The sequence below is a fragment of the Furipterus horrens genome, unplaced genomic scaffold, assembly GCF_987537825.1.
Source record: "Furipterus horrens unplaced genomic scaffold, mFurHor1.1.pri manual_scaffold_4, whole genome shotgun sequence".
Classification (NCBI taxonomy): domain Eukaryota; kingdom Metazoa; phylum Chordata; class Mammalia; order Chiroptera; family Furipteridae; genus Furipterus; species Furipterus horrens.
Genome location: NW_028327174.1, coordinates 22,977,551 through 23,005,306, shown reverse-complemented (window position 1 = coordinate 23,005,306; position 27,756 = coordinate 22,977,551). Strand labels below are relative to the sequence as shown.

The window sequence follows — 27,756 nt, the reverse complement described above, 5'->3', positions numbered from 1 at the left end:
GGGTGAGTTTACCCATCAACACATTTGGCAAGTTAATTTGCATATGGTTAATTTGCATATGTCAACAGTTCGGGCAAGCAGTCCAGCTGCTGCGATGTTCTGACACTGATTTTCCTTAATATTTTAAACACCTGTAAATAGAAGTTCTAGCATTTTATTTCTGTGCCCTAGAGGATCCTCTTTTAAACCATCTGGGGCACTTGTATGTTCCATTTTTGAGATCCCTTGGCTAAATAATTTAAAGAATGCTATGGGCTGGATATCAGTATCCCCTAAAATTTATATGTTGAAATTTTAGCCCTAATGGGATAATAGTAGGAGGAGGGGGCTTTGGAACATGATTAGGTCATGCGGGTGGAGAGCTCCCTTGCTCTTTCTGCCATGTGAGGATGCAGTGAGAAGATGGTAATCTATGAACTAGGAAAGTGGAAGGAGTCTCACCAGATATTGCATCTTCTGGCACCTTGATCACGGACTTCCCAGTTAACAGAACTGTGCAAAATAAACAGTTGTTATTTATGCCACCTTGTCCATAGGATTTTTATTATGGCAGTCCAAACGGCTAAGACAAAGGGATTGGAGTAGATTGTATTATTGTTCACAAAAGTTTATTTCTTTAAAAAATTTTAAAAAATATTTATTGATTTGCAAAAGAAAGAGAGAGAGAGAAACATCAACTGGTTGCTTTCTTGTATGCACCCCAATGGGTATCAAATCCAAACATGGGTATGTGCCCTGACTAGGAATCAAACCTGTGACCTTTCAGTTTACAGGATGACATTCCAACCAACTGGGCCACACCAGCCAGGACAATAGAAGCAGATTTCTTACTGTCACAGAGGGAGTTAAAAATGTGGAAACAGAGCAAACTGGAATGAGCTCTTAGTGCTGGGGTAGAATCAAAGGTATTAGTGTGAATTAATATTTTCAATATGTTTAGATATAGAAATAAATATAGATGTGTGTGTGAGTGTGTGTGTGTTATAGAAGGGGGATGAGTTAAGTGGGAGAGATTAAAAGAAGGAGGATTATTTGGGGGAAGCTAAATAAATCAGGTGTGAGCTGGGAGCCAGTATGTGGAAAGATTTCACACAGAGAATTTAGTTTCTGGAGTGTTTTTTTCTTGGCCTTTGGAAAAAAGTTATATTTAGCACTCAGTTTATCTCTTTTTGTATTGTGATTTCATTAAATTGTCTTAATTGTTAAAAATAGTTATATATACCTGTATACCCTTTTGTTGCGCTATTGTGGCCATTAAAGAGATAGAGAAGAATGGAGTAGAGAAGGGTGGCCTATTCTTCTAACATCCAACAGAGAGAGCCACTTTCAGAAGTTGCTGGAGGTAACTTAGCAAAATGAATGGAGATTCGTGATGAAGCTAGTTAAGAACAGCAAGGAAAAGCAGAGAGCACTGAGGAAAAAAGTTCAGAAGATATATGACCTGAAGTTTCACTTCCCCAATGCATTAGAGGATGCTAACTGTTGAAAATGGGAAGCTGACATGAGTTTTTCAGCCACAAATGATGAAGCGAATGCCGCCGAAGTGAGTATAAACCAAGATTGGTTGGTCTACAAATAATTATGTTTGTATGTAGATGCACACAAATACTTAAATTTTACTCTTGCTGGTGAGTTCAGATAATACAGTTCTCAGGAAAGAGTTCTCTGTTTAGTTTCTCTTTTCTATTCCTTTCTATTTCTGTCCTCTACCCTTTGAGTTCCTACTTGTGTTATCTTTGCTAGCATATATTTAAAGGCTATGATTTTCACTGTGCTGCACCTGGAGCATGGGCCTCTCTCTTGAGGTTTTTAGTTCTCATAAGATTCCTCTCAGGTATACTTGCATAACCGGGACCTCAGTTCTCATCCAGTTGCATAATAGGAAGTAGTATTACAAGGTTCCATCATGCTTGGTTTTCATTTTAGGATGTTTTAAAGAAGATATGAAAAGGATTTTTTCTTAGAATAGCAGAAGTCTCTTCTCAATATGGCTTCAGAGATCACTTATGCTGAAGTGAGGTTCAAAAATGAATCCAAGTCCTTAGGCACCAAATCAGAGCCTCCTGCAGGTAAGAAACTTTTTCTTGTGGTCAGAATTAATGAGGAGATGAAGGATGAAGAGAGAATACTATAAACAGTACGGGTGATATTAGATGCTGGTTTTCTGACTGGCCAGAATATGGAAATCCAGGATTCCAGAAGATTAAGTTGCCAGAAGATAAGTATTAGGGATTGTACTGTTGTACTATAACAATACTGAGATGTGAGAAATCCACTGCAGTACTGAACTAAGGAGAGTGCTAATTATGGGAGAAAGTTGTCCTCCTGTGTCTTCTGAGGATCAGTGAGACTGCAGTCAGGAGTATTAAAGCCACTAAATTATCCATGGCTCCTGCAGATTGATGAACTATTGAACCTTGTTGCTTGACCAGTTAGAGGAGAAGAGTTTGGGTGGAGAGTTTTTTTTTCTTTTTTTTATTTTCTAAGGGTGGAGAGTTTTATGGCTGGATTTGTTAATACTGAACTAAAATGGAACAAAAGATTACTGAAGATAAAAGACTGGAAAATATGGTAGGAGGGGCAGAGACACTGAATGGACAGGTCCACATCCATGTGCGGAGGATAAAAGTTCAGGAGGGATATCTTGGGATGGAGGAGTCCCAGCCTCACACCAGGCTTCCCAGCCCAGGGATCCAGTGCCTGGAAGAGAAGTCCCCACTCCTAGGTGCAAAAATCTGTGGAGATTGAGTCAATGGAAGAAATTTCTGGAGTCCTAAGCAGTTCCCCTTAAAGAACCCATACACGGTCTTACACAGATACATTCCCTCTAAGCTCCACCACCAGAGTAGCAGCTTGAAAGGCACCAGTGGCATACAGGAAGGAACTGAACTTTCTGGCATCAAGGTGGGAGCTGGCGGACAGATTTCTCTAGACAGTGAGGCAAGCAGAGGCCATTGTTGCTCTTCTGAGCCCTCCCCCATGGAGCCAGAGAGCTGGCAGATTGGTGCCATATCTGGGACTCCATCAATTTAATGCTGTTTGCCCCACCCTGGAGATCCCTTGAGATTTCATCCCACCTAACTTACAGGATAACTCAAGCTGTTAACTGTGATTTTTCCATACGAGTGGCTGGTTCTGGCTTATGCTACACAAATTTCTAAATCCTATCAAACAAACAACAGCTAAGTGGCCCCAGGGCTTGTACTAGAAGCTGCCAACCTAGTTTCACAGCTTGGCATTGCATGGGAATCTCCAAACCCAGCACAAGTAGCAGCCATCTCAGATTGCTTTATAGCTCATGCAGGGTGGCCCCAGGCAGAACACAGGTGAGGGCTGACCTTGGCCTGCACCATCCAGGAAATTCCAGAGCTTGTACACACAGTGGAGAGCTACAGACCACATTAGAGCACCACCACTCTGCCCTATACAGCTGATCCTCCAGGGAGGGCAGAGGTTGGTGGTCAGTGGTCACAGCCAGTCCTTGCAGCTGACTGGCCTGTGTAAATCCCTCCCATTGGCCTGCCAACAGCAATCAAGTCTCAACTACAAGGGGAGGGTGTACTCAGCCCACACAAAGGGCCTACCTTGAGTACCAAGCTTGGGTGATAGGGTAAGCTGTGTCACTGGACCCTACAGGACACATTCTACATTAGGCCACACTACCAAGACAGGAAGGCATTGCAGCTCTACCTAACATATAGAAACAAACACAGTGAGGCTGCCCAAATGAGGAGACAAAGAAACATGGCCCAAATGAAAGAACAGAACAAAACTCCAGAAAAAGAACTAAACAAAACAGAGATAAGCAAGCTGTCAGCTGCAGAGTTCAAAACACTGATTATAAAAAATGCTCAAGGAACTTAGTGAGGACTCAATAGCATAAAAAAGATCCAGTCAGAAACAAAGGTACACTAATTGAAATAAAGAACAATTTACAGGGAAACAACAGTAGAGTGGATGAAGCAGAGAATCAAATCACTGATTTGGAATATAAGAAAGCAAAAAACAACCAATCAGATCAACAACAACAACAACAAAAAAGAATCCAAAGAAATGAGGATAGCATAAGCAGCCTGTGGGACAACTTCAAGAGGTCCAACATTTGTATCATAAGGATGCCAGAAAAAGAAAAGAAAGATTAAGAAATTGGAAATCTGTTTGAAAAAATGATGAAATAAAACTTCCCTAATTTGGTGAAGGAAATAGACATGCGAGTCCAGGAAGCACAGAGAATCCCAAGCAAGACTGATGCAAAAGGCCAGCTCTAAGACATATCATCGTTAAAATGCCAAAGGTTAAAGATAGAGAGAATCTTAAAAGTAGTGAAAGAAAGGTTAGCTACCTACAGGGGAGTTCCTATAAGACTATCAGCTGATTTCTTAAAAGAAACTTTGTAGGCTAGAAGAGATTGGCAAGAAATATTCAAAGTCATTAAAAGCAGGGACCTACAGCCAAGACTGTTACCCAGCAAAGCTATTATTTAGAATCAAAAAGCAGATAAAGAACTTCCCAGACAAGAACAAACTAAAGGAGTTCATAATCACCAAACCATTATTATATAAAATGTTAAAGGGACTTACTTAAGAAAAAAAAGGTCAAAACTATGAACAATAAGTGGCAAAAATACATATCTATCAACTAAATCTAAAACACAAAGTAAGCAAACAAGAAGAACAGAGACATAATCAAGGATACAGAGAGGATGTTAATGGTTGCTGGATGGGAGGGGGTGTGGGGGAATGGGTGAAGAGGTGAGAGGATTAAGAACAAATAGGTAGTTACAGAATAGCCATGGGGATGTAAAGTACAGTATAGGAAATGGAGTAACCAAAGAACTTATATGCATGACCCATGGGCATGAACAATGGTGTGGGGATTGGTTGAGGGAGTGGGGGGTGCTGGGTAGAGGCGGGGAAGAGAGAAAAATTGGGACAACTGTAGTACCATAATCAATAAAATATGATTTAAAAAGAAAAAATAATTTAATTTCTCCTTTAGCTCCCAAAGAGAAGACCAGCTCTCGCAAAAGTAACCTTGGTTTTCCCAAGGTACTTGTCCCCTCAATGCTGATATTTCTGCTGTTATTGGCAACCTCATTTTTTATTGCTTTTATCAGTAAGTATCCTAATCAAACTATAAGAAATGTCCACCTTACACAAAGAGAGGGTATTCAATAAATTCTGATATTTAACAATGAGTTTATCCAAAGGTTTAGGAGAAAAGTCTTCTCTGGGGGGTGATATAGTTAGTGGGAATCCACTGGAAATGTTTTTTTATTTGAATTTAGTTCCTTTTTTTTTTTTACAAAAACAATGAAATTCTTTCTATAGACCTTGAAGAGTGTATGTGCGTCCATGTGTTTGTGTTGTAAAGTGAAATCTATAAAGCACCATTTTTACACTAGACTGTTGTGAGGACAAATTTAGATTTTCTTGGTGTTTATAAGTCCAGGACTTTTTGAGTGCACCAATACGTATTTTGGGATGACAGATGAACAAGGAAATGAGGAGAAATATACTAGAGTTTCCCATGGAAATTTCACCTTAATTATTTCTGTCCTGTCCAAGATGTGAGATATAAAAGGCAATTTGGCAAGTAGGTAGATAGCTGCATGTCTTTGGTTTTAAGAACTTATCAAAGCTCTGGCTGGGTGGCTCAGCTGTTGGAGTGTCATCCTATGCACCAAAAGGTCACAGGTTTGATTTCCAGTCAGGGCACATACCTAGGTTGTGGGTTTGATCCCTGGTTGGGGCATGTATGGGAGGCAACCAATTAATGTTTCTTTCTCACATTAATGTTTCTATCTCTCAAAAAAAATTAATAAACATATCCTCAGGTAAGGATTAATAAAGAATTTATCAAATTGTTAAAAGGAATAAAAATAGTAGATATTTGGGTAGATGTTTTATTCATTCATTTGGTCATTCAATAAGCAATGATAGCCAGCTACTTTATGTCAGGCACTGTGTCAGGCATAGTCCAAGCCATAGCCATTTGGTTCAAGAAGTCCAGAGAATGGTAGTAACTGGTCACGTGAACCAGGGGTTACAATATTGTATGGTAGTGTTGTATAGATAAGAAGCACAGGAGGCTGAGATAGACTTCCTGAAGGAGGTGACATAGAGATGTTAGAGAACATGGAAATATGTGGGGGAAAACTAAGAATAAAAGACTGGAACATTTGGTGTTAAGTGAACTGTGAAAAATGAAATTGTAGGTGGGAGAAAGAAGTGGGGCTCAGAAAGTGAAAACTGTTGTGTACAATTCTCAAGAGGGTGAATTTTCACCCTGAAGGTTATTGTATCAATTATCTTTTGCTGCTTAATAAGCCCATCCAAAACTTAGTGGATGAAAACAACAGCTATTTATTTAACCCATGATTTTTGTGATTTGGCAGCCTGGACTGGGCTCAGTGGTCCTGGCTGAAACCAAGAGTTAAGTGGGGAGACAACTGGGGTCAACTATTGCAGGAAGTAGAAGAGGAAGAAAACCAAGAAGTAGCCCTAGAATATTAATGATGACCATTACAAAAGTGGTTTTCCTAGAATGGTGGAAGCAGAAGCCATTTTTTCTCTATTCCTCCTCCTCAAAGGTCTAGCCTTTCTTTGTATGGATCATACATTTAGCATTGAAGGAGAATATGGATAAGTCCCTTTGACCCCTTTGACTCCTAATAATAGAACTGTCATGTCCTCTTTCAACTACTGACCTTGCAGCTCTACCTGGAGAAATCTCTGATTTCAAAATCAGTAGAATTGGGATTACATTGAATATGGGTTGATGGAAAATCTTTCCCACAGTCAGGATCTTTTTACTCAAGTAATTGAGCACTTGTAAGTTTTGTTTCTATGAAAAATACAAGAGAGTAACAATAAAAAGCAAAATCATAACACTACCAGGAAAATGAATGTTCTTATTCTCTTTTTCAGTTTTCTTTCAAAAATATTCTCTGCTTCTTAAAGAAAGAAAGATTATAAATGAACTTAACCATACGACATTGGAATGTATGAAAGAAAATTTAATCATGGAAGGTAAAAATTAATGTTTCTCTAATTTAGTTGTTGACTACACTGTGTAAGGATCCCCAATCAATATTTATGAAAATATTCACAAGTAGATTTTACTAACAGGTTGAGTCTCACGATCATTTCAAGCTTTAGTTGTACAACCATATAGGATCTAAAAGTCTTATATGAATATCTTTAATATATCTATGCAAAAAACAGTCTTTAAATTTTTTAAATTTTCAAGTATAGTTTCCATTTAATATTGTTCTGTATTAGTTTAAGATGTACAGCATAGTGATTAGACAATCATGTATCAATACTTTACAGAGTGGTCCCCTGATATTTCTAGTACCCGTCTGGCCCCATACATAGTTATTACAATATTATTGACTCTATTCCTTATGCTATAATTTATATCTCTGTAACTATTTTGTAACTACCCATTTGTACTTTTTAATCTCTTCACCCTTTTCACCTAACCTCCCAAGCCCCTCCCCTCTTTCAACCATCAACCTCTTTTCTGTATCTGTAGATCAGTTTCTGTTTTGTTGGCATGCTTATTTTGTTCTTTATGTTGTAATCCAAGTGACCATCAATAGACAAGTGGATAAAAAAGCTGCGGTACATATACACAATAAAATACTACTTTGCCATAAAAAGAATGAAATCTTACCTTTTGCGGCAGCATAGATGGACCTAGAGGGTATTATGTTAAGTGAAATAAGTCAGACAGAGAAAGACAAATATCACATGATTTTACTTATATGAGGAAATTATCTTTTTAAAAAGTAAGTATATTATATGGATTGTGTTGTTACAGTAGTCCCATTCTTTTCCCTTTGCTCCCCTCTGCCCAGTACCCCGCTTCCCTCCAGCTATCCCACCCCACTTAGTTCATGTCCATGGGTTGTGCATATAGTTCTTTGGCTTCACCCTTTCCTATTTATTCTTAACTTTCTCCTGTCTATTTTGTACCAACCAATTGTGCTTCTTAATCCCTGCACCACTTCCCTGTTTCTCCCCCTTGCCCTTCCCAGCTGATAACCCTTCAAATGATCCCCATACCTATGATTCTGTTCCCATCTGGTTTGCTTAGTTGGATTTTGTTTTTGTTTTTTAGATTCAGTTGTTGACAGTTGTGAGTTTGTTGTCACTTTAATGTTCATAGTTTTGATCTTTTTCTTAAGTAAGTCCCTTGGACATTTCATATAATAATGGCCATTCCAAATGATAGCTTTGCTGGATAGAGTAATCCTGGTTGTAGGTCCTTGCTTTTCATCACTTGGAATACTTGTTGGCAATCCCTTCTTGCCTGCAAAGTTTCTTTTGAGAAATCACCTGAAAGTCTTATAGGCAACCCTTTGTAAGTAACTCTCTGCTTTTCTCTTGCTGCTTTTAAAATTCTCTCTTTTTCTTTCACCTTTGGCACTTTAATGATGTGTCTTGGTGTGGTCCTCTTTGGGTCTAGCTTCTTTGGGGCTCTCTGTCCTTCCTGGACTTATATGTCTATTTCCTTTTCCAAATTTGGGGAGATTTCCTTCATTATTTTTTCACATAAGCTTTCAATTTCTTGCTGTTCCTTTTCTCCTTCTGGCACCCTGTGATTCAGATGTTGGCACATTTAAAGTTGTCCCAGAGGTTCCTAAGCCTTTCCTCATTTTTTTCAATTCTTGTTTCCTCATTCTGTACTGGTTGACTGTTTTTTTCTTTCTTATGTTCCAAATCATTGATTTGAACCCCAGTTTCAGGCCCTTCACCATTGGTTTTGTGTGGATTTTCCTTCATTTCATTTAGCATAGCCTTCACTTCTTCCCTTATGCATTTGCCGCACTTGAGCATATCTGTCAAGCCTGTGAACACCTTTTGAACTCTACATCTGTTAGGTTGGCTGTCTCCTCATCTGTTAGGTTGGCTATCTCCTTGTCACTTATTTCTCCCACTAGGACCTTGGTTCGTTCCCTCTTTTGGGCCATACCTCTCTGTCTGCTCATCTTGACAGGCTCCTGTGTTTGCCTCTGTGTCTTAGGTAGAGCTGTCACACCTGTTACATTGTAAGGGGCGGGGCCATAGGTATCAGTCAGGACAGGGCGACCTGTTTCATCATGCTGTGGCGCTGTGTGTAGGAGAGTGGTCAGGGAACAATGCTGCTTGCTCAGCACTTGCCCCTTTTCCAGGCACTTCTCCCACTTCTGTATGGGACTGGCTCCCCTCTATCTGTTGCCCTGGCTGTTGTTCCCAGAGTGGGTAGGTCTGCGGATGTTCTAGGACCATGGGGGCCCTTTAAACAAGTGGACTCAGCTGAGAGACCAGCAGTTTTTTCCTCCACCCCAACCCCCACTGGTTTGGACAGTCAGAAACAATGAGGCTTGATTTTCCCTGGCTCTGGAACCATGAGCTGTGCAGTCTGGAGTGGTGCTGGGAGTGCTCCCCAGGTGTCCCTCCCTAGTTTTTAAAACATGTGACTGCACTTTCCACTGGCCTGTCACCGCTGCCACCACCGCTGCTGCTGCCACCACCACACCACATTCTCTCTGCCCGGCTCCACCCCTCCTACCTGTCTGGATGAGTATTTCCTCTTTATATCTTTGTTGGACTTCCATGCAGCTCAATTTTTTCTGGAACTTCTAGTTGTCTCTAGTTTTGAGGTAGTTGTATTCCTTCTTAGTTGTTGAGGGAGATGTGGTGTGTCTGTCTAGGCTTCCATTTTGGACAGAAGTCTGAGGAAATTATCTTAATTGTGAAAAAGATTACATTGTTTTTTGATTTCTTCAGTTTTCATTTCTTTCTGAACATCGTGTGCACTTTCTCTCTCTTTTTCTCCCATATCAGTTAAAACTTACTCTTTTGTCTTGGCCAGTATGGCTCAGTTGATTATAGTATGGTCTTGTAAACCAAAATGTTCTAGGTTTGATTCCCAGTAGAGCACATGCCTAGGTTGCAAGTTCGGTCCCAGTCGGGTCACACATGAGAGGTTTTTCTCTTGCATCGTTGTTTCTGTCCTTCTCTCTCTCCCTTCCTTCTCCTCTCTCTAAAATCAATAAGCATTTATTCCAAATTGCCCAATTTGTTGGCATATGGTTGTTCATATATTTTTACAATCCTTTGTATTTTTTTTATTTTCAGCTGTTACCTCTCCACTTTCATTTCTGATTCTATTTATTGGGGCTTTCTCTCTATTTTCTTTTTCCTTGATGAGTCTTGCTAAAGGTTTGTCAATCTTATTTATCTTTTCAAAAAAACAGCTCTTGATTTCATTGATCTCTTATTATATATATATTTTAGACTCTATTTCATTTATTTCAGCTCTGGTATTTATTATTTCCTTCCTTCTACTCACTTTAGCTTTGTTGTTTTTTTTTCCAGTTCCTTTAAGTGTAAAGTTAGATTGTTTATTTGAGGTTTTTCTTGTCTCCTGAGGTAGGTCAATAATGCTATGAATTTCCCTCTTAGGACTGCTTTCACTGTGTCCCATAGACTTTGGGTTGTTGTGTTCTTATTTTCACTTATTTCAAGGTTACTTTTTATTTCTTCCTTGATTTCATTGTTACATCATTTATTGTTCAGTAAGGTGTTATTTAGCCTCCATGACTTTGTGTCTATTTCAGTTTTTTTTTTCTGTGTTTGATTTCGAGTTTCATGATGCTTGAAATGGTTTCGATCTCCTTAAATTCATTGAGACTTTTTTTTTTTTGTCCTAAAATGTGGTTCATTCTAGAGAATGTTCCATGTGTGATTGAAAAGAATATATACTCTGCTGCTTTGAATGCTCTGAATATATCAATTAAATTAATCTGATCTAGTGTGTCATTTAAGACCAGTTTCCTGGTTGATTTTCTGTCTGGAAAATCTATCCATTATGTGACTGGGATGTTAAAATCCCCTACTATGACTGTGTCACTGTCAGTCTCTCCCTTTATGTCCATCAAGTTTGCTTTACTTATTTAGGTGCTCCTATGTTGGGTGTATAAATGTTTACCAGAGTAATAGCTTCTTGTTGGGTTACTCCTTTTATTATTATGTAGTGTTCTTTTTTGCATATTACTATAGCCTTTGTTTTAAAGTCTATTTTGTCAAGTATAAGTATTTTTTCATTTCCATTTGCATGAAATATCTTTCTTCATTTACTTTTCATCTGTGTATGTCTTTCATTCTGAAGTGGGTCTCTTTTAGACAGCATATATATGGGTCTTGCTTTCTTATCCATTCAGCTACACTGTATCTTTTGATTGTAGCATTTAAGCCATTTACGATTACATTTAAAGTGATCATTGATAGGTACATATTTATTGCTACTTTATTCTTTTAATTCTCTTTCTTTTTCTCCTCCTCCTCCTCCTCCTCCTCCTCCTTTTTCTTGCAGCCCCTTTAACATTTCTTGTAATTCTGGTTTGGTGATAACAAAGTCCTTTAGCTTTTTTTCTCTGAGAAGTGCTTTATTTCTTCTTCAGTTTTAAATGATAGCCTTGCTGGGTAAAGTAATCTTCATTGTGGGCCCTTTCTTTTCATCACTTTGAATATGTCATGTCAATCCCTCTGGCCTGAAATATTTCTGTTGACAGATCAGCTGAGAATTTTCTGGAGCTCCCTTTTAGGTAATTATCTGTATTTTTTTCTTGCTGTTTTTTTAAGATTCCTTTTTGTCTTTAATCTTTGCCATTTTAATTATGACGTGTCTTGGTGTGGACCTCTTTGGTTTATCGTCTTTGGGACTCTCTGTGCTTTCTAGACTTGTGTGTCTTTTTTCTTCACTAGGTTGTGGAAGTTTTCAGTCGTTATTTCTTCAAATAGGTTTTGGACCCCTTCCTTTCTCTCTTCTTCTCATACCCCTGTGTTGTGGAGGTTGTTATGCTTATTGTCGTCCCAATTTTCTCTTAAATTATCATCATTCTCTTTCATTCTTTTCTCTTTTTTGCAGGTTTGATAGGGTGTTTTTTCTATCTTGTCTTCCAAATAGCTGATTTGATCCTCTGCTTCATCCAACCCACTTTTTATTTCTTCCAGTGTATTCTTGATGTCAGATATGGTATTTTTCATTTCCACTGGTTCTTTCTCATGGTTTTATGTCATTTTTCATGTTGTTGTAGTTCTCACGAAGTTTCTTGAGCATCCTTATCCCCATTACTTTTAACTCTGTATCTGATAGATCACTTGCCTCTATTTCACTTAGCTCTTTTTCTAGAGATTATTCCAGTTCTTTCATTTTGGACCTGTTTCTTGGTCTCCCCATTTTGGATGTTTTTTTTTGTATTTATGTATCAGATAGATCTTATGACTCCTAGTCTTTGTGTGGTGACCTTAAGTAGTAGGTGTCCTGTGGGACCCAGTGGTATGATCTCCTTGATATCCTGAGCTGGCTGCTCTTGGAACATCTCTTGTTTGGGTTTTGTGGACTTTCCAGTTGTAATTCAGGTTGATTGCTATTGGCCCACTTGTACATGGGATGAACCCTCTGGCTCTCTGACTATGAGGCTCAACGCCAACCATGGTGTGAGCTGCAGTGCAAGTGCTGACCAAAAACAAAGAAACAAATATAATAAAAATGAAAAACAAAATAAAAATAATGTAAAATTAAATATAGAAGCAAATAAAAGGAAAAATGAATAAAAAAGGAAACTAAGAAAAGAAAAATAAATAAAGAAGAAGAAGAAAAGGGGGAAAAGGGAAGAAAAAATGCAAAAGAAGAAAATAAAGACAGAAATGAAAAAAGCAAAAAATTAAAAATAAAAAAGAACAGATTCTCCTCAGTGGGGTTTAGTGCCTGCTGCAATCTCCCTTTGGATATGCTGTTTGTGAAGTTTGTTGGATCCTGCTCCGATGTTGTCTGATGCTGGTCACTTGGCATGTTGGTTCTGGGCCCTTTGGGAGGGAATATGGCACAGGCCAATGTCAAATGCTTTCTGTGCCTGGCCCTAGGAAACCTGCTTGAAGCTACAAGTGATCCAAGGTTTGTGTCTGCCTCTGCTAGACCTTGCTCCATGGCTGGCTTTCACCAGCACTGGGCCCAAGAGCAGCCACCAAACATCCCAAGGCATCCCAGGCTCTGCCTGCATCTGCCTCCACCCAACAGCTGCCTGCCAAGCTCAGTCACTAAATGAGCCTCTGGTGGAATGGGGAGGATGGAGCTAGTGGATCACTTGTGATGGGAGGTGTTGTTCAGGCTTCAGGGAAGGTGATGGGTGTGACCCCCCCTTCCAGAGTCACACAGCTGATTTTGGGTTCCATGCAGTTCCCCTTGATCCTTAATTTTATTTTATTTTGATTATTTTTTCTATTAGTATTATTTTTTATAAAAATTTTTTATCTAAAACAAGCAAAAAAAGAAAAACAAAAATTATTGAAAACTTCATGGTTCAGGTGCAGAGAAAGGAGAGGAGGAGCATGGAGAAAGCTTTCACTATCTAATTGCCCTCTTTGCAGGAAGAGCAGAGCCAGGAGCAATCCCCCATGCTCAGCCTCCATCTGGTGAAGAAGGTAGCATCGCAGTGGTCTGAGGGCCAGAGGGACTGACAGTGGTGGAGTGCGGGACAGGTGGAAGGGGTCACAGGAAGTAGTCAGCCATTGGCTTCTTAGAGGGGTTACTCATCTGTCTTGCTGAGTGGCCTCAAAGATGATAAAATCTTTCTGGAGATGCTCATTCAGCTCCAAATGGCTGCCACATCCCCCAAATGGTAACAGTAGTGGGTTTCCACCACACAGTAAGCACAGCTGCATTGGAGTACCGCTTGTAACCTTCCTTCACCGGGTGGTGGGCACTGCAGATCATGTCAATGTCATTGGCTGCATTGAACTGGGCCACTATGTCACTGCCAAATAGGTAGCCAGCTCCACTTGGGCTCATATCCCCAGCCTGTTGTGTCTTCAGGGGCAGACTAGAGCAGGTCACCCAGAGGCACATTGTCAGGCACCTCTTGCTTTCAGTCGATCATCCGGATCTGCAAGGGTCTGGGTGAAGGGTTGAGGCCCCCATGCATATAGATCTTGCCGTGGATGATGGCTGACAGGCTGAGGTGGTCCAAGATCTCAGTGCAGTAGCGCCACACAGTCACCAGGCCATATTTATGCAGGCACTTCACAGAAAAACCTTAGACCTGGGCGATTTGACGGCTCTTGTGGTTGCTCCGGATCAGTGCAATTCAGTCAGGATAGCAAACGTTAAGTGCAAGCAGCAGGATGAATGTTTCAACGCTGTAGAAACCACGATCCATGAAGTCCCTCGTGAAGAGGTAGTTGTTCTCAGGGACGTTGCCACCCACTCTGAACAGCTCCCTGAGATCATAGAATTGTCCCGGAACGTCGCTGCATACTGTGACTGGCAAGTCCACCCTCTGCACGTTGTTTTCCTCTACCAAGATTTCTCAGGCTTTAGCACACAGGACCTTGAATTCGCTCTTCTCGATGAGTTCGTGGTTGTGCAGCTGCTCCATCCGCTGGTCCAGGTCATGATTTCTGCTGTGCACTTCCTCTCCTTCCCACCCCCAATCCCGAGTGGGGCAGGGCCAGGGTGGGGCCACACCACACAGGTGTCTCTGCTGCTGCAACTTTGGCTCAGACTCTTGGCTCCCTGCCTTCCTCCTCTCCTTTGGTTTGGGCCGCCGCCACCACCACTTTCCCCTTTGTTCTTAATTTTAATACACACTTTGCCAATTACTTTTCTTATATTACACCTACATGGTCTTCTATTGATACAGATAAAGCCTGGAGCTGCTGCCCAAAGAGTTGGAATTCATTTGGGTTGAACTGCTACTTTATTTCCACTGAAAGTAAAAATTGGGCCGAGAGTGAAAAGAACTGCTTAGGAATGAAGGCTCACCTGCTGGTGATCAACACCAAGGAGGAGCAGGTACGTTCTAACAGATAACGGACTCAAAAATCCTCCCTGGATTTTGTGCACCTCTCTTGGCTAAGGAGGAGGATTTCATTGTTTTGGGGATACTGATGCTGTGGCAAAAGACATTCAATTAAATAGACAGGAAATTCTTCTTAAGCCATTGCATTCCACACCTTCTTCATGCTTCCATAAAACTAAACTCCCCCCAAATAAATGGAGACATGTAAAATATAATATGTGGGGTTTGAGTGGAAGGATGAAAATATTTCAGCCTGAAATATTAGTTTATTACTTAAACATATACATGTCTTATAAATTTTTAACTAACAGAGAAATAGCATTCAGGCCAATAGGGAAATAAAAAGAATCTCTGATGTTATGAAAGGAAAATGATTTAATCTGCAAAAGCTTACTCATGCATAACTTTGAAGAATACCCTCTCTCAATGAAGAAAACGGGGGGGGGGGGGGTGAGTCTGAGATGAGAATTCATTATGACCATGAACAGAAATAGATTTCATCTGTATTGAACATTGCTATGTTCTGAATATGTGTGTCCTCTCCAAATTTGTATGTTGAAATTCTAATTCCCAAAAGTGATGGTATTAGGAATTGGGGCCTTTGGGAGGTGCTTAGATCATTAGGGTGGAGTCCTCATAAATTGGATTACTGTTCTTATGAAAGAGACCCCCAAACAACTACCTCACTTTCCACCATGTGAGGACACAGCCAGAGGTGCCAGCCATGAATTAGGAAGAGAGATTTACCAACCATGTTAGTACCCTGATTGGAATTCTAGGCTCCAAAACTGTGAGAAATATATTTCTATTGTTTATAAGCTACCCTGTCTGTGGTATTTTGTTACAGCAGGTTGAATAGATTAAGACAGACATCAGGCTCACAAGTGATGTCAATGATCCTGTACTGCACAGCCAGAGAAGGCCCAGACTCCTGGGCAGGCCCTCCATGTGGCTCTTCCTGGATCCTCTCCTTTTCTTCTTTTCTCCCCATGGCCACAAGAAACTCAATTCAACCTGAACACTCTTAAGCTATAACTCCTCTTTTTTTTCTTCAGGATTTTATCATTCGGAAACTAGATGAACAGAATGCTTATTATATGGGTCTGTTAGACCCAGAGGGTAAAAGAGACTGGCAATGGGTTGATCAGACATCATACAATAAAACTGCCACGTGAGTATATAATTCGATAAAGGAATCCTGAGTCCTGGATTATCAGGCATGTTAGGATGTCCAAACTATCAAGTATTAAAATAAAATAGCTCACCCTTCTTTTAACTCTTGGACACTAAGTGAAATAGTTTTACTTATTATCTCATTTAATCATCACAAGAACTCTATGAAGCACACATTATTATTTTTCTCACTGTAGAGCTGAGGAAACTGAGTGTAGAGAGTTTAGATAACTCAGTGTATGTTACCTGGGAGCGGTGACAATGGTTTTTAAAGCCAAGTCTACTTGACACCAAAGTCTGTGCTCTTAACCACACGTTTATATCTCTAAACAAACACATAGTCATGTCAATTAAAATCATGACCAGTGGTTTAATATTTATTATCTCATAAAGCAAATGAACTAAATTCTGATAGTTTTATAATATCCCATATTTATGTAGGTCTTTTAAAACTCTAAAGTAATTTAGTACATTTTAGTACATTACCATTTTTTATTCTTACACTGTGTGTGAAATATATAGGTATATTACTCTATTCTTTATTTTTTAGATATGTAATTGAAGGAAATTAAATTACTTGACCAAGATAACAGGCATAGTAGCAGATTCATAGATTTTTAATTATTGAACACTTGTTTAGATTCCAAAAGCAGTACATAGAAACAAAACAAAACTATACTGAGACTTGTGACCAGGGTAAACCTTTTCCTTTTTTAAGGGAGCCTGTGGACTGACAGTCCGCTGAAACAGGGCATGGGCAAATAGATGGGAACCTCAGGGTTATCTGCTGGAAAATGCTTAATGCAATAAGATGACATGATACTTGGTGATGTAGAAACAGTTTTAAAGGGAAATGTCACAGACACAGGTGGAGAAAAACTCGCATAATAGGGTGAGAGAAAAATGATTGGGCATATCTGCCTTGCATTCCACACAATTAAACCCCAGCTCCCCCTCCCTCACTGTCTCTAACTCTTCTCACTATTTGAAGACACATCCTCAGCCACTTCTTTCCTCTTTCAGATTCTGGCATCGAAATGAACCCAATGATCCCAAAGAGCGTTGTGTTATATTAAATGCTCTACAAAGCTCATGGGGCTGGAATGATGTCCTTTGTCATGACCATCACATGTCAATTTGCAAGATGATGAAGATCCTTTTATGAGTGGGACACTGTCCACGACCATGTGGTTGAATTGGCATCCATCATTAAAGAGATAATTTGCTTTTTAAAATTCATGTGTAAGCTTGTCTAAGTGATCTCCAGAGAATTTTCCAGTAGGTTGTCACCTAGTCAACTTATATAAAATCAGAGTACACATTCATTCACATATTCCTTCATACAGTCAACATCTACTGAACATTTTCCATGGGCAGACAGTATACTGGGAAGTCTCTTTGCAGACAAACGGAAAGAGCATGAGTATCCTCTCCCAATTTTTGTCTAATTGCTAAGGGGTTAGATGTAATATATGATGTGGCACCTCCATCTATCTGGATTTATCTCTTTATGGGTTGTCAAAAGTGAAATAATACCAACCATTACATTTCCATTTCTCTCAGACAGCTTTATTATTTTTATTCAAAGTATATCGTCGGCAGCCGTCCGTCTCGAGAGACGATGGTGTAGCTTCTTAAGAGTCTATCTGCACCGCCGAGAATGGTTGTGCAGTCCGACTCGGGAGTGACACGGTATCTGTCTCCTCCCGTGTTGAATCGACATCTTGCGATGACGCTGGAGTGTTCTCTCCAGTGAAGCTGAAGCTACAGAGCCTGGGCAGGGTGATATGGAGGGTCTGCTGTTGCCCATGCAGCAGACCCCCCCTCTCTTCGCAGCTGAAGGGTCCAAGGGAAAGACGGAGTCGATACAGCTTGGGTTCAGGTGCGCCGCAGGAGTTGCCGGTGTTGACTACAACGTCAAACCGCCTTAGGGACTCCGGCTCCGGATTTTCTGTCGGGGTTTACTCCCTTAGCCTTTCCCCTGAAGAGGTATGCCGCAAGGCAGCGGAGGTTTTTTGGAGTCAGAGTTTTCCTTCTCTGACTCAAAGTATATATTAGTTGGAATATAATGTACATCAATGGAAGATAAGTTCTAGCTTTGGTCCAGTAGGAACTTACTTGTGCTTCATAACATTCTCTGTTTGGTTTTGGACTGTCATTTAACACGTTGCATACTGGGCTATTTAAATGCCTTTTAATCGTCTGTTCCAGCAGATTTTTAAGATTTAAATATGGTTATATGGCTAATATTAATGAAATGACTTCACAAAATTAACAATTAAGCTACTACTATCCTTAATTAATAAAAAAAAAGCAAATGAAAAATGACTCCTGAATGTCTAAATAACCTTATTTAAGATTACGCAATCAAATGACGAGAATTCTTGCCATCTGAACACAATGTGTTAATATCAGAGTACAGGCATAGGATATTCAGAGATTGAGCATTGGATATTTAGAATTATAGGATAAGATGTTGTTACTGGCATAAAGATAATATAAGTGGAGCCACTTTAGAGTCAGAGCTGCCATCCCAAACCTTTGGGATCTTAAAACTTGGCAAAATTACTTTTGGGCTGGACCTAAAGCAACATCTATCCCAAACTGTTGACAAAGATAACAAAAAAAGCAGATATTATGACTACCTGACCAAAAATGATATATATTCTTTTTACTGGTATTATTATGTAGTTTATCTGCACCTATAGAAATCCCTTCTTTCTATTTTTATAATTGCTCCCCTTACCTGTCTCAAATACCCCTTGGCATCAACTCCTACTTTGAACACTAAGTTTCTGTCTGAATTCAGTGCTTCCAGAATAGCTTTTGGATCTTAAATAAATGCTTGTTGCTTCTCACTTTGGTCTTTTCTTTTACATTAATACTGGTGAGTTGACATAGATTTATATTTATCAGGTATTCTGATACATTTTTCCTTTATGTATTATGGTTTCTATGTATGAGTTGCCACTCAGAATGGTCCCTGGCATATTTATATTCTAACTTTTACTACAGTTCATACACATAATTTTCTTTCCACAATTATATGATATTTATAATAAAGCCTATATTCATTGCTTTAGTATAGTAATTGTAACTGATCATGATAAGGCTGATTTTTGCCATGACTATCTCATTATACCCTGACTTAACTGAGTGATTATATTTACCACTCATTTCTTGACTATATCTAAAGTTGAGTTATCTTTATACAGGTCTGATTTTATACATTATATGTAGAATTTACCAGTTTACTCCCCAGAAAGCAACTCACATCACAATTTTGGGAAGATCCTGGGGAAACTTTATTTACAATAAGCTTTTCCCATTATTATTTCAACAATATGGGAACAGAATGTACGGAGGGCAAAAAGAACAGCTTTACATAATGCCTTTGAGTGTCAGAACAGAAAGTGTAGTTAAACTGGAGTGAAATGGAGAATGATAATATTTCTCAGTGCTGGAACTTCTCTTCTCCCTCCACCTTACATTGTATGAATGTGGTTCAGAGCCTATTTTTTTTTAGAACACTATTAAATCAAGATTGTGCATAATAGTTTTCATGTAAGATTTGTGTTAATGACATTTAAGTGAAGAACTATCTAGCTGAGTCCTAATCAATGGATAGAATTGTGAAAAATAACACAATAATTTATAGCCACTAAATTGTGGGGTAATTTGTCATTCAGCAATATATAACTGAGACACCTTTAAATTATATTGCCATTTTGAACCAAGATTCTGCAAAATAAATAAATATACTTAGTCAAACTGCTGTTTCCAAAAGGATTAGTAACAATTTAATAATGAGAGTAGATTAATTGTACTATCAATAAATAAAATGCAATATTAAATTGTTCAGTTTTTATATTATTTAATCCCTATTATTTTTAGTGGGCTTGTTATATTATGCTGTATTACACCACAGGTTTGTGGTTCTTAAGTATATGTTCAATATTAAGTGTGCATGTAATAATATTTTTCTATTAAGGATGTGCAACCAAAAATTGTTTTGAGCCCTGGCTGGTGTGGCTCAGTGGATTGAACACTGGACTGTGAACCAAAGGGCTGCTGATTTGATTCCCAGTGAGGGGCACATGCATGGGTTGTGGGTGCATGAGAGGCAACCACACATTGATGTTTCTCTCCCTCTCTTTCTCTCTCCCTTCCCCCTTTCTAAAAATAAATAAAAATATTTAAAAAATTGTTTTGATCACTATTCTAGAAAAATGCATAAATAAATACATAAACCTATTAATGCTTTAAGCTCTTTTGGTCAAATTGTCACTTAGTAAATAGAAGAGGAAGCAGAAACTCAGTAGAATGTCCAGTACTGGAGAAAATACTGTTGCCCATTGGGATTGAAATCATTAACCTGGATGATTTCTTTAAAGGTTAGAATCTCCTAGCACCTGACAACTCTTCAAGGCATGTATAATGTTAATTTTCATTAGACGATCTTAATATCAAAACATGAATTAGTAGTTCTTTGCTAATAGGAAAATCATCAATGGTGCACACTTCATCAAAGATCAATTTAATCACTCCAAGATGTAAGAAATAATGTGACAACAGTTGAACACAATATTCAGTATAAGGATTTGATTAATCATATTCTGTCCATAAAATGAAATGCTCTGCATTAGTTAAAATTGTTGCAAGTGGGGTTTTATAATTGGGACTTTGGCACATATTTGTTGGCCTGTTTATCCCTTTTCCTTACATGCAAAACTTCAGTGTTGTTTAGAGTCACTTTCCTCAAGCATCTCAGGTGCGTTGGGATACTAACTTCTTATTTAGATCCCTGGGTGAATACTGATTAATCCAAGGTGATCAAAATAGCCACCTAGTGGTTGGTTTAGCCATAGACACAAATGGCAAATTATTCTGATGAACTACTCCTTTTTCTCAGAGAAATTATGGAGCTAATTTCCTTCTCCCAAAGAATATGAATAGAGAACTATGTAATTCTCCTTACTACTGATAGTCATGCTATGATCAAGATGGGAACTAGCCTTAGGATGACAAGAACACTGTGGATACCAGAATAGATCAATGGGGAAAAGCTTGTTCCTTAAGGCTGTTATTGGGCAACTGAATGAACTATTCTGGAAACACATTCTACTCTGAATTTTTAATAATGAAAGCTAATAAATTTTTTAATTACTTATGTCTGATTGAATTTTGACCGATATAAGAAAGTATATTATTTTTACTGACTGAACCTCAGTGACATTTAATTTACACAGAGTAAAAAGCTAACACTTTCAGAGTACAACTTAATGATTTAGATAAGTGTATATAAACATGTAACCAGCACATCAGTCAATATAAAGAACATTTACATTATTGTCATACATTTCCTTGTGCCCCTACCCTAGGAAAACAGTGATCTGATTTCCATCAGATACATGTATGTGTTTGCCAGCTCTAAAATTTCATATAAATGGAATAATAAAGCATGCACTTTTGTTTCTACCTTCCTTTGCTCAACATGTTTGTGACATTCACCCAAGTTTTTGTATTTTTCAGCAATACATTCAATTTTATTGTTGACTTGTATTCTATTGTACAGATAGATCACAATTTATTATTCATTCTCCTTTAGTAACCTTTGAGTTCTTCCTAGGTTTTAGCTATTATGAATAAATCTGCTATAAACATTTTAAAATGTGTTTTGTAGACATTTTTTATTTCTTCAGATTATACATAGGATGGGATGTATCTACCATTGCATGATCAAAAAGAATAGTTTTACTGCTTTAAAAACCTCCTGTGTCCCACCTATTCATTCCTTTCCCCTTTCCCCAGGACCCCCAGGCAACCACTGACCTTTGACAGTTTCTAAATTGTTGCCTTCTCCAGATTGCAATGTATATAGAATCATACTGTTTTTAGCCTTTTCAGACTGGTTTATTTCACTTAGCAATATGCATTTCGGGTCCTTCCATGTCATTTTGTGGCCTGATAGCTCATTTCTTTTTATTGCAGGAGATATCTCAGTGTACGAATGTATTATAGTTTATCAATTTACCTATTATAGGACATCTTGGTATTTTCCAGTTTTTTTGAAATTATGAATAAAGCTGATATAAGAATTTATGTGCAAATTTTTGTGTTTGTGTTTTTAGCTCATTTGGGTAAACATCTTGAAGCACAATTGCTGGATTGTGCAGTAAGTCTATGTTTAGCTTTGTAAGAAACTGTCAAACTATTTTTCAGAGTGGCTATATTAGTTTTCATTCTCACCAACATGAATAAGACATCATTTCTCTATATCTTCACCAGCATTTCATATTGTCAGTTTTGGGTTTGTTTGTTTATTTGTTTTAGCCATTCTAATAGGGATTTAGTGTGGTATCTCGTTTCAATTTGCAATTTCATGATGAAAAAAATTGAATATCTATTGACATGTTTTCTTGCCATTATATATCTTCCTTGGTAAGGTGTCTGTTCAGATATTTTGCTCACGTTTTAACTAGGTTGTTAGTTTTCTTATTGTTGAGTTTTAAAAGTATTTTGGATACAATTGTTTGTCAGATATTTTAAAATTTTGCTTAAGATTTCTTCTTTGACCCTTATGTTATTTAATCTCAAAGAACTCTGGGATTTTACAGCTATCTTTCTGTTATTTATTTCTAGTTTAATACCACCATGGGCTGAAATTTAGGGTTATTTTTATGGCCCAGAATGTGGCCTATCTTGGTAAATGTTACATTTGAGAAGAATGTGTACTCTATTGTTTTTGCTTTGAATTGTATTTTATTGATTATGCTATTACAATTGTCCCAATTTTTCTCCTTTTACCCCCCTCCACCCAGCACCTTTCACTACCTCAGGCAATCCCCACACCATTGTTCATGTCCTTGGGTTATGTATATATTTATTTGGCTACTCCATTTCCTATCATCTATTTTATATCCCCATGGCTATTCTGTAACTACCTGTTTGTATTTCTTAATTCCCTTACCTCTTCACCTGTTCCCCTACATACTCTCCCATCTGGCAACCATCGAAACATTCTCCATATCCATGATTCTCTCTCTGTTCTTCTTGTTTGCTTATCTGTTTTTTTAGATTCAATAATTGATAGATAGGTATTTACTGTCATTTTATTGATCATAGTTTTGACCTCTTTCTTAAATAAGTCCCTTTAATATTTCATATAATAATGGTTTGGTGATGATGGATTTCTTTAATTTTTTTCTTTTCTGGGAAGCTCTTTATCTGCTCTTTGATTCTAAATAATATTTTTGCTGGGTAGAGCAATTTGGCAGTAGGTCCCTGCTTTTCATGACTTTGGATATTTCTTTCCAATCCCTTCTAGCCTACAAAGTTTCTTTTGAGAAATAAGCTGACAGTCTTATAGGAGCTCCCCTGTAGGTAACTAACTTTTCTTTTGCTGCTTTTGAGATTCTCTCTTTATCTTTAACCTTTGGCATTTTAATGATGATGTGTCTTGGAGTGGGCCTTTGTATTGATCTTGTTTGGGACTCTCTGTGCTTCCTGGACTTGCATGTCTATTTCCTGCATCAAATTAGGAAAGTTTTATTTCATTATTTTTCCAAATAGATTTCCAATTTCTTGCTCTTTCTGTTATCCTGGCACACCTATGATGTGAATGTTGGGCCTCTCCATGTTGTCCCAGAGGCCGCTTATACTATCCTTGTTTTTATTGATTCTTTTTTCTTCTCGTTCTTGTGATTGGTTGTTTTTTGTTTCCTTTTGTTCCAAATTTTTTATTTGATTCTCTGCTTCATTTACTCTCCTGTTCTTTCCCTGAAAATTGTTATTTCAATTAGTGTATCCTTCATTTCTGACTGGATCTTTTTTATGCTGTTGAGTCCTCACTAAGTTCCTTGAGCATTTTTATAATCAGTGTTTTGGACTCTGCACCTGACAGCTTGCTTATCTCTGTTTTGTTTAGTTCTTTTTCTGGAGTTTTGTTCTGTTCTTTCATTTGGGCCATGTTTCTTTGTCTCCTCATTTGGGCAGCCTCACTGTGTTTGTTTCTATATGTTAGGTAGAGCTGCAATGCCTCCCTGTCTTGGTAGTGTGGCCTAATATAGAATGTGTTCTGTAGGGTCCAGTGACACAGCTTACCCTATCACCCAAGCTTGGTACTCAAGGTAGGCCCTTTGTGTGGGCTGAGTACACCCTCTCCTTGTAGTTGAGCATTGATTGCTGTTGGCAGGTAAATGGGAGGGATTTACCCAGGCCAGTCAGCTGCAAGGACTGGCTGTGACCACTGACCACCAACCTCCACCCTCTGTGGAGGATCAGCTGTTCAGGGACAAGGTGGTGATGATCCAATGTGGTCTATAGGTGTCTACTACATCTGTGCAGGCTCTGGGGTTTCCCAGGTGGTGCAGGCCAAGGTCAACCCCCACCTATGTTCTGCCCAGGGTCACCCTGCATGAGCTATAAAGCAATCTGAGATGGCTGCTACTTGTGCTGGTCTTGGAGATTCCCAGGAAAAGCCAAGCTGTGAAACTAGGCTCATTGCTGCTAGTGCAGGGCCTGGGCCCACTTAGCAAAAGGTATGGGGCCTGGGGGCTTACTGAGGCTGGTTTTACTTGTTTGATAGAATTTAGGAAGTTGTGAAGTATGAGCCAAGACTGGGCATTCATATGGAAAACTCATGGTTAACAGTTTGGGTGGGCCTGTGAATTGGGTGAGACAGAGTCTCAGGAGATACCCAGGGCTGGGCAAACAGTGTTAGCCAGGTTGATGGAGTCTCAGATATGGCACCTACTTGCTGGTGTATGGCTCTGTGTGGGGAGGGCTCAAAAATGGACAATGGCCTCTGCACGTCTTTTGTCTGGGACAAAGCTGTTGCTCAGCTTCTGCCTTTATGCCAGACACTTCATTTCCTCCCTGTATTCCACTGGTGCCTTTCAAGCTGCTACCCTGGTGCTAGAGTGCAGATGGAATGAATCTGAGTAAGTCTGTGTGTGGGTTATTTAAGGGGAATTGCTTGGGGCCCTGGAAGTTTCTTCCAGCAACTCAATCCCCACTGGATTTTGCAACCAAAAGGTATGGAGACTTATATTCTTGGCCTTGGTACCCTGGGCTTGGGGGCCTGGTGTGGGGTTGGGACTCCTCACTCTCAAGATATCCTTCCCAAGTTTTTATCCACCACATGTGGATTGGGGAACAACCTGTTTTGCATCTCATTTTGTATTCATTTTGACTCTGTCAATAGTATGTGGTTTTTGTATTCAGCCAATGCTAGTTTTTGCATGAGTCCCTGGTCAAACTCAAATATCCTAAATTTTGGAGACTTCCAGCCAAGATGGAGGCTTAGACTGACATGCTCGGTCTCCCTCTACAACTAGAAAGGAATACAACTACCTCAAACAAAAGATAACTAGAAATTCCAGAAAATAAAACTACACGTGTTATGGAGCATTTGTGAGTAAAGAGGACACGAGGCAATTTAGAAGTAAATTTGTGGCATTTATTTACCTGGCCAGGGATGGTTCTTCCCACTTTCAGAAGCAGAAGATGGGAAAGCCACCCCGCCTTACAGACTAAAAGGTTTTTAAAGGCAAAAAACTACACTCATGTCCTTGGAGCTGCCACATACGACAGGCGGGAGAAACTACACACACACACACACTTTCTAATTTAGAAGGGGCTTCAGCTGATAAACACTTGGCGCACCTGGGGTTGACATAACAGCCAGGGTGAGCTAGCAAAGGGGGCCTCAAGGTTGCTGGGATAAGTGAGCAAAAAATAACCTGTCACTGGAGTAAAAAGCAAAAATGGCAAAAATAGCAAAAAGAGTAAAAACTGACTTATCACACATGGAAGCCCAACGTACAAAGTTATAAACCAGCGGTGCTCATCAGAGAGGTAGAAGGGGCAAAATCAGGTGGCACTGTTTGCGGTAGCATCGGGGACAGTGGCAGGGGGAGCAATCCCTGCTGTAGTCAAGCCCAGGCAGCTCGCAACCCCAACGCTGGGAAAGGCAGCCCCCCAATTGCCTCAAATGGTGAGGCCCAGAGGGCGGGAGGATGGATCTGGGTCTCCCAGCAGAGAATAACGGCAGGAATCCATCTTGGACTCCCGCCTAAGCTCAAAGTGCCACAGCACGGCGAAAAACGTTGTGGATTGCCGCAGGTCATGGGGCAGTGACGAGTACATGGGGCTCCGCCCCCTACAGCCTACCCAGAAAGCAAAGCAAAACACAAATCTGTCAAAATGAGGCAGACAACTATAGAAATCCTGTGACGCAGCTCACCAGGCAGCAGATGAAGAATGTGAGAGATGAACAAATAAGAAATCTTTCAGAGGCTCAATTCAGAGCTATAGTTATTAGCTGTCTTACAGAATTAACAAAAGATATGGAACAAGACTAGGAAGAATAGAAAGCCACTCAAACTGAAATGAATGAAAACACATACGAGACAAGTGGTGAGAAAATAAAATCCAGAGATCAAATCAATAAACCGGAACACAGGGAAGGAACAGTCAACCAGTGCAGAAAGAGGAAACAGAAAGTAAGGAAAGTGAGGAGAGGATCAGAAACCTCTGGGACAGCTATAAGAGGTCGAACATATGGATTATAGGATTGCCAGAGGGCAAAGAAGAAGAACTAGAAATTAAAAAATTATGTGAAAAAATAATAAAGCAGAACTTCCTGAACTTGGGGAAGGAAATAGACTCATAGGTCCAGGAGGCACAGAGAGTTCCAGAAAAACTGGACCCAGGGAGAACCACTCCAAGACACATTATAATCAAATTGTCAAAAAATTAAAGATAAAGAGAGAATTTTAAAAGCAGCAAGGGAGAAGAAAAGAATCATGTACAAAGGGGTCCCAATTAGACTATCAGCTGACTTCTCAAGGGAGACTTTGCAGGCAAGAAGGGATGGCAAGAAATATTCAAAGTAATGAAAAGCAAAAACCTACAACCATGATTACTCTATCCAGTGAAGCTGTCATTCAGAATAGAAGGGCAGAGAAAGTGCTTCCAGGACAAAGTAAAACTGAAGGAGTTCATCAGATCCAAACCACTGTTACATGAGATGTTAAAGGGACTTATTTAGGAGAAAGGATCAAAACTATGAACATTAAAATGAAAGCTGTATCACAACAACCAACAACAGAAGCTACGGAATCGAAACAGAGGCAAACTAAATAGGCAATGAGAGTAGGAAAAGAATTATAGGTATGGGGAACATATGGGCGGAGGTCAGTGGGGAAGTGGGAGGGGGGAAGGGAAGGAGATGGTACAGGAATTAAGAAGCATAGTAGGAGGGAATGGAATAGACAGGAAGAGGTTGAGAAGAATTATATGCACAACCAATGGACATGGACTAAAAAGGGGGGACAACTTGAGAGAGGGGGGCCACTGGGTGGAGGGGAGCAGAGGGAAGGGAAATTGGGACAACTGTAATAGTATAATCAATAAAATATATTTTTTAAAAAATATCCTAAATTTTTCTTGCATATCTGACCTGAAACTGTCCACAATTTGGCTTTTGCTCCAATTTGCCATTCTCCCTATCAATTTTTGTTTCATTTTATTTGACATTTTATTTTGGTGTTTTGCTCCTTTCTGACTTGCTACTACCATTAAAATATTTGCCAATAGCAATCTAGAAATGTATATAAAACAAAGGAATGGCAAAAAGCAAAGAGAATGGAGCACAGGGTTGCCAATGATCATAATGATTATGTGATTAAAAGAGCCTATGTTGGACATCAGCAAGAAAGCAAAGA

At 39.2% G+C, this 27,756-nt stretch overlaps 1 protein-coding gene and 1 pseudogene across 2 annotated transcripts; one reads left to right on the top strand and one right to left on the bottom strand.

The window, feature by feature from the left end:
* Positions 1 to 1,812: 1,812 nt before the first annotated feature.
* CLEC4A (C-type lectin domain family 4 member A) lies at positions 1,813 to 17,285 on the top strand. Of its 2 annotated transcripts, XM_090272816.1 has the most exons (6): positions 1,813 to 2,069; positions 4,999 to 5,115; positions 6,930 to 7,031; positions 14,696 to 14,847; positions 15,910 to 16,025; positions 17,051 to 17,285. In XM_090272816.1, the coding sequence occupies exons 1-6, from the start codon at positions 1,988 to 1,990 to the stop codon at positions 17,190 to 17,192; spliced, it is 711 nt and encodes a 236-aa protein (XP_090128942.1). In that variant the 5' UTR covers positions 1,813 to 1,987; the 3' UTR covers positions 17,193 to 17,285. The 2 variants fall into 2 exon arrangements, with proteins under 2 accessions (XP_090128942.1, XP_090128943.1); XM_090272817.1 differs by lacking the exon at positions 6,930 to 7,031 and having other exon boundaries at positions 1,815 to 2,069; positions 17,051 to 17,282.
* On the bottom strand, positions 13,546 to 14,449 carry LOC150011316 (serine/threonine-protein phosphatase 4 catalytic subunit pseudogene; annotated as a pseudogene).
* Positions 17,286 to 27,756: the final 10,471 nt, after the last annotated feature.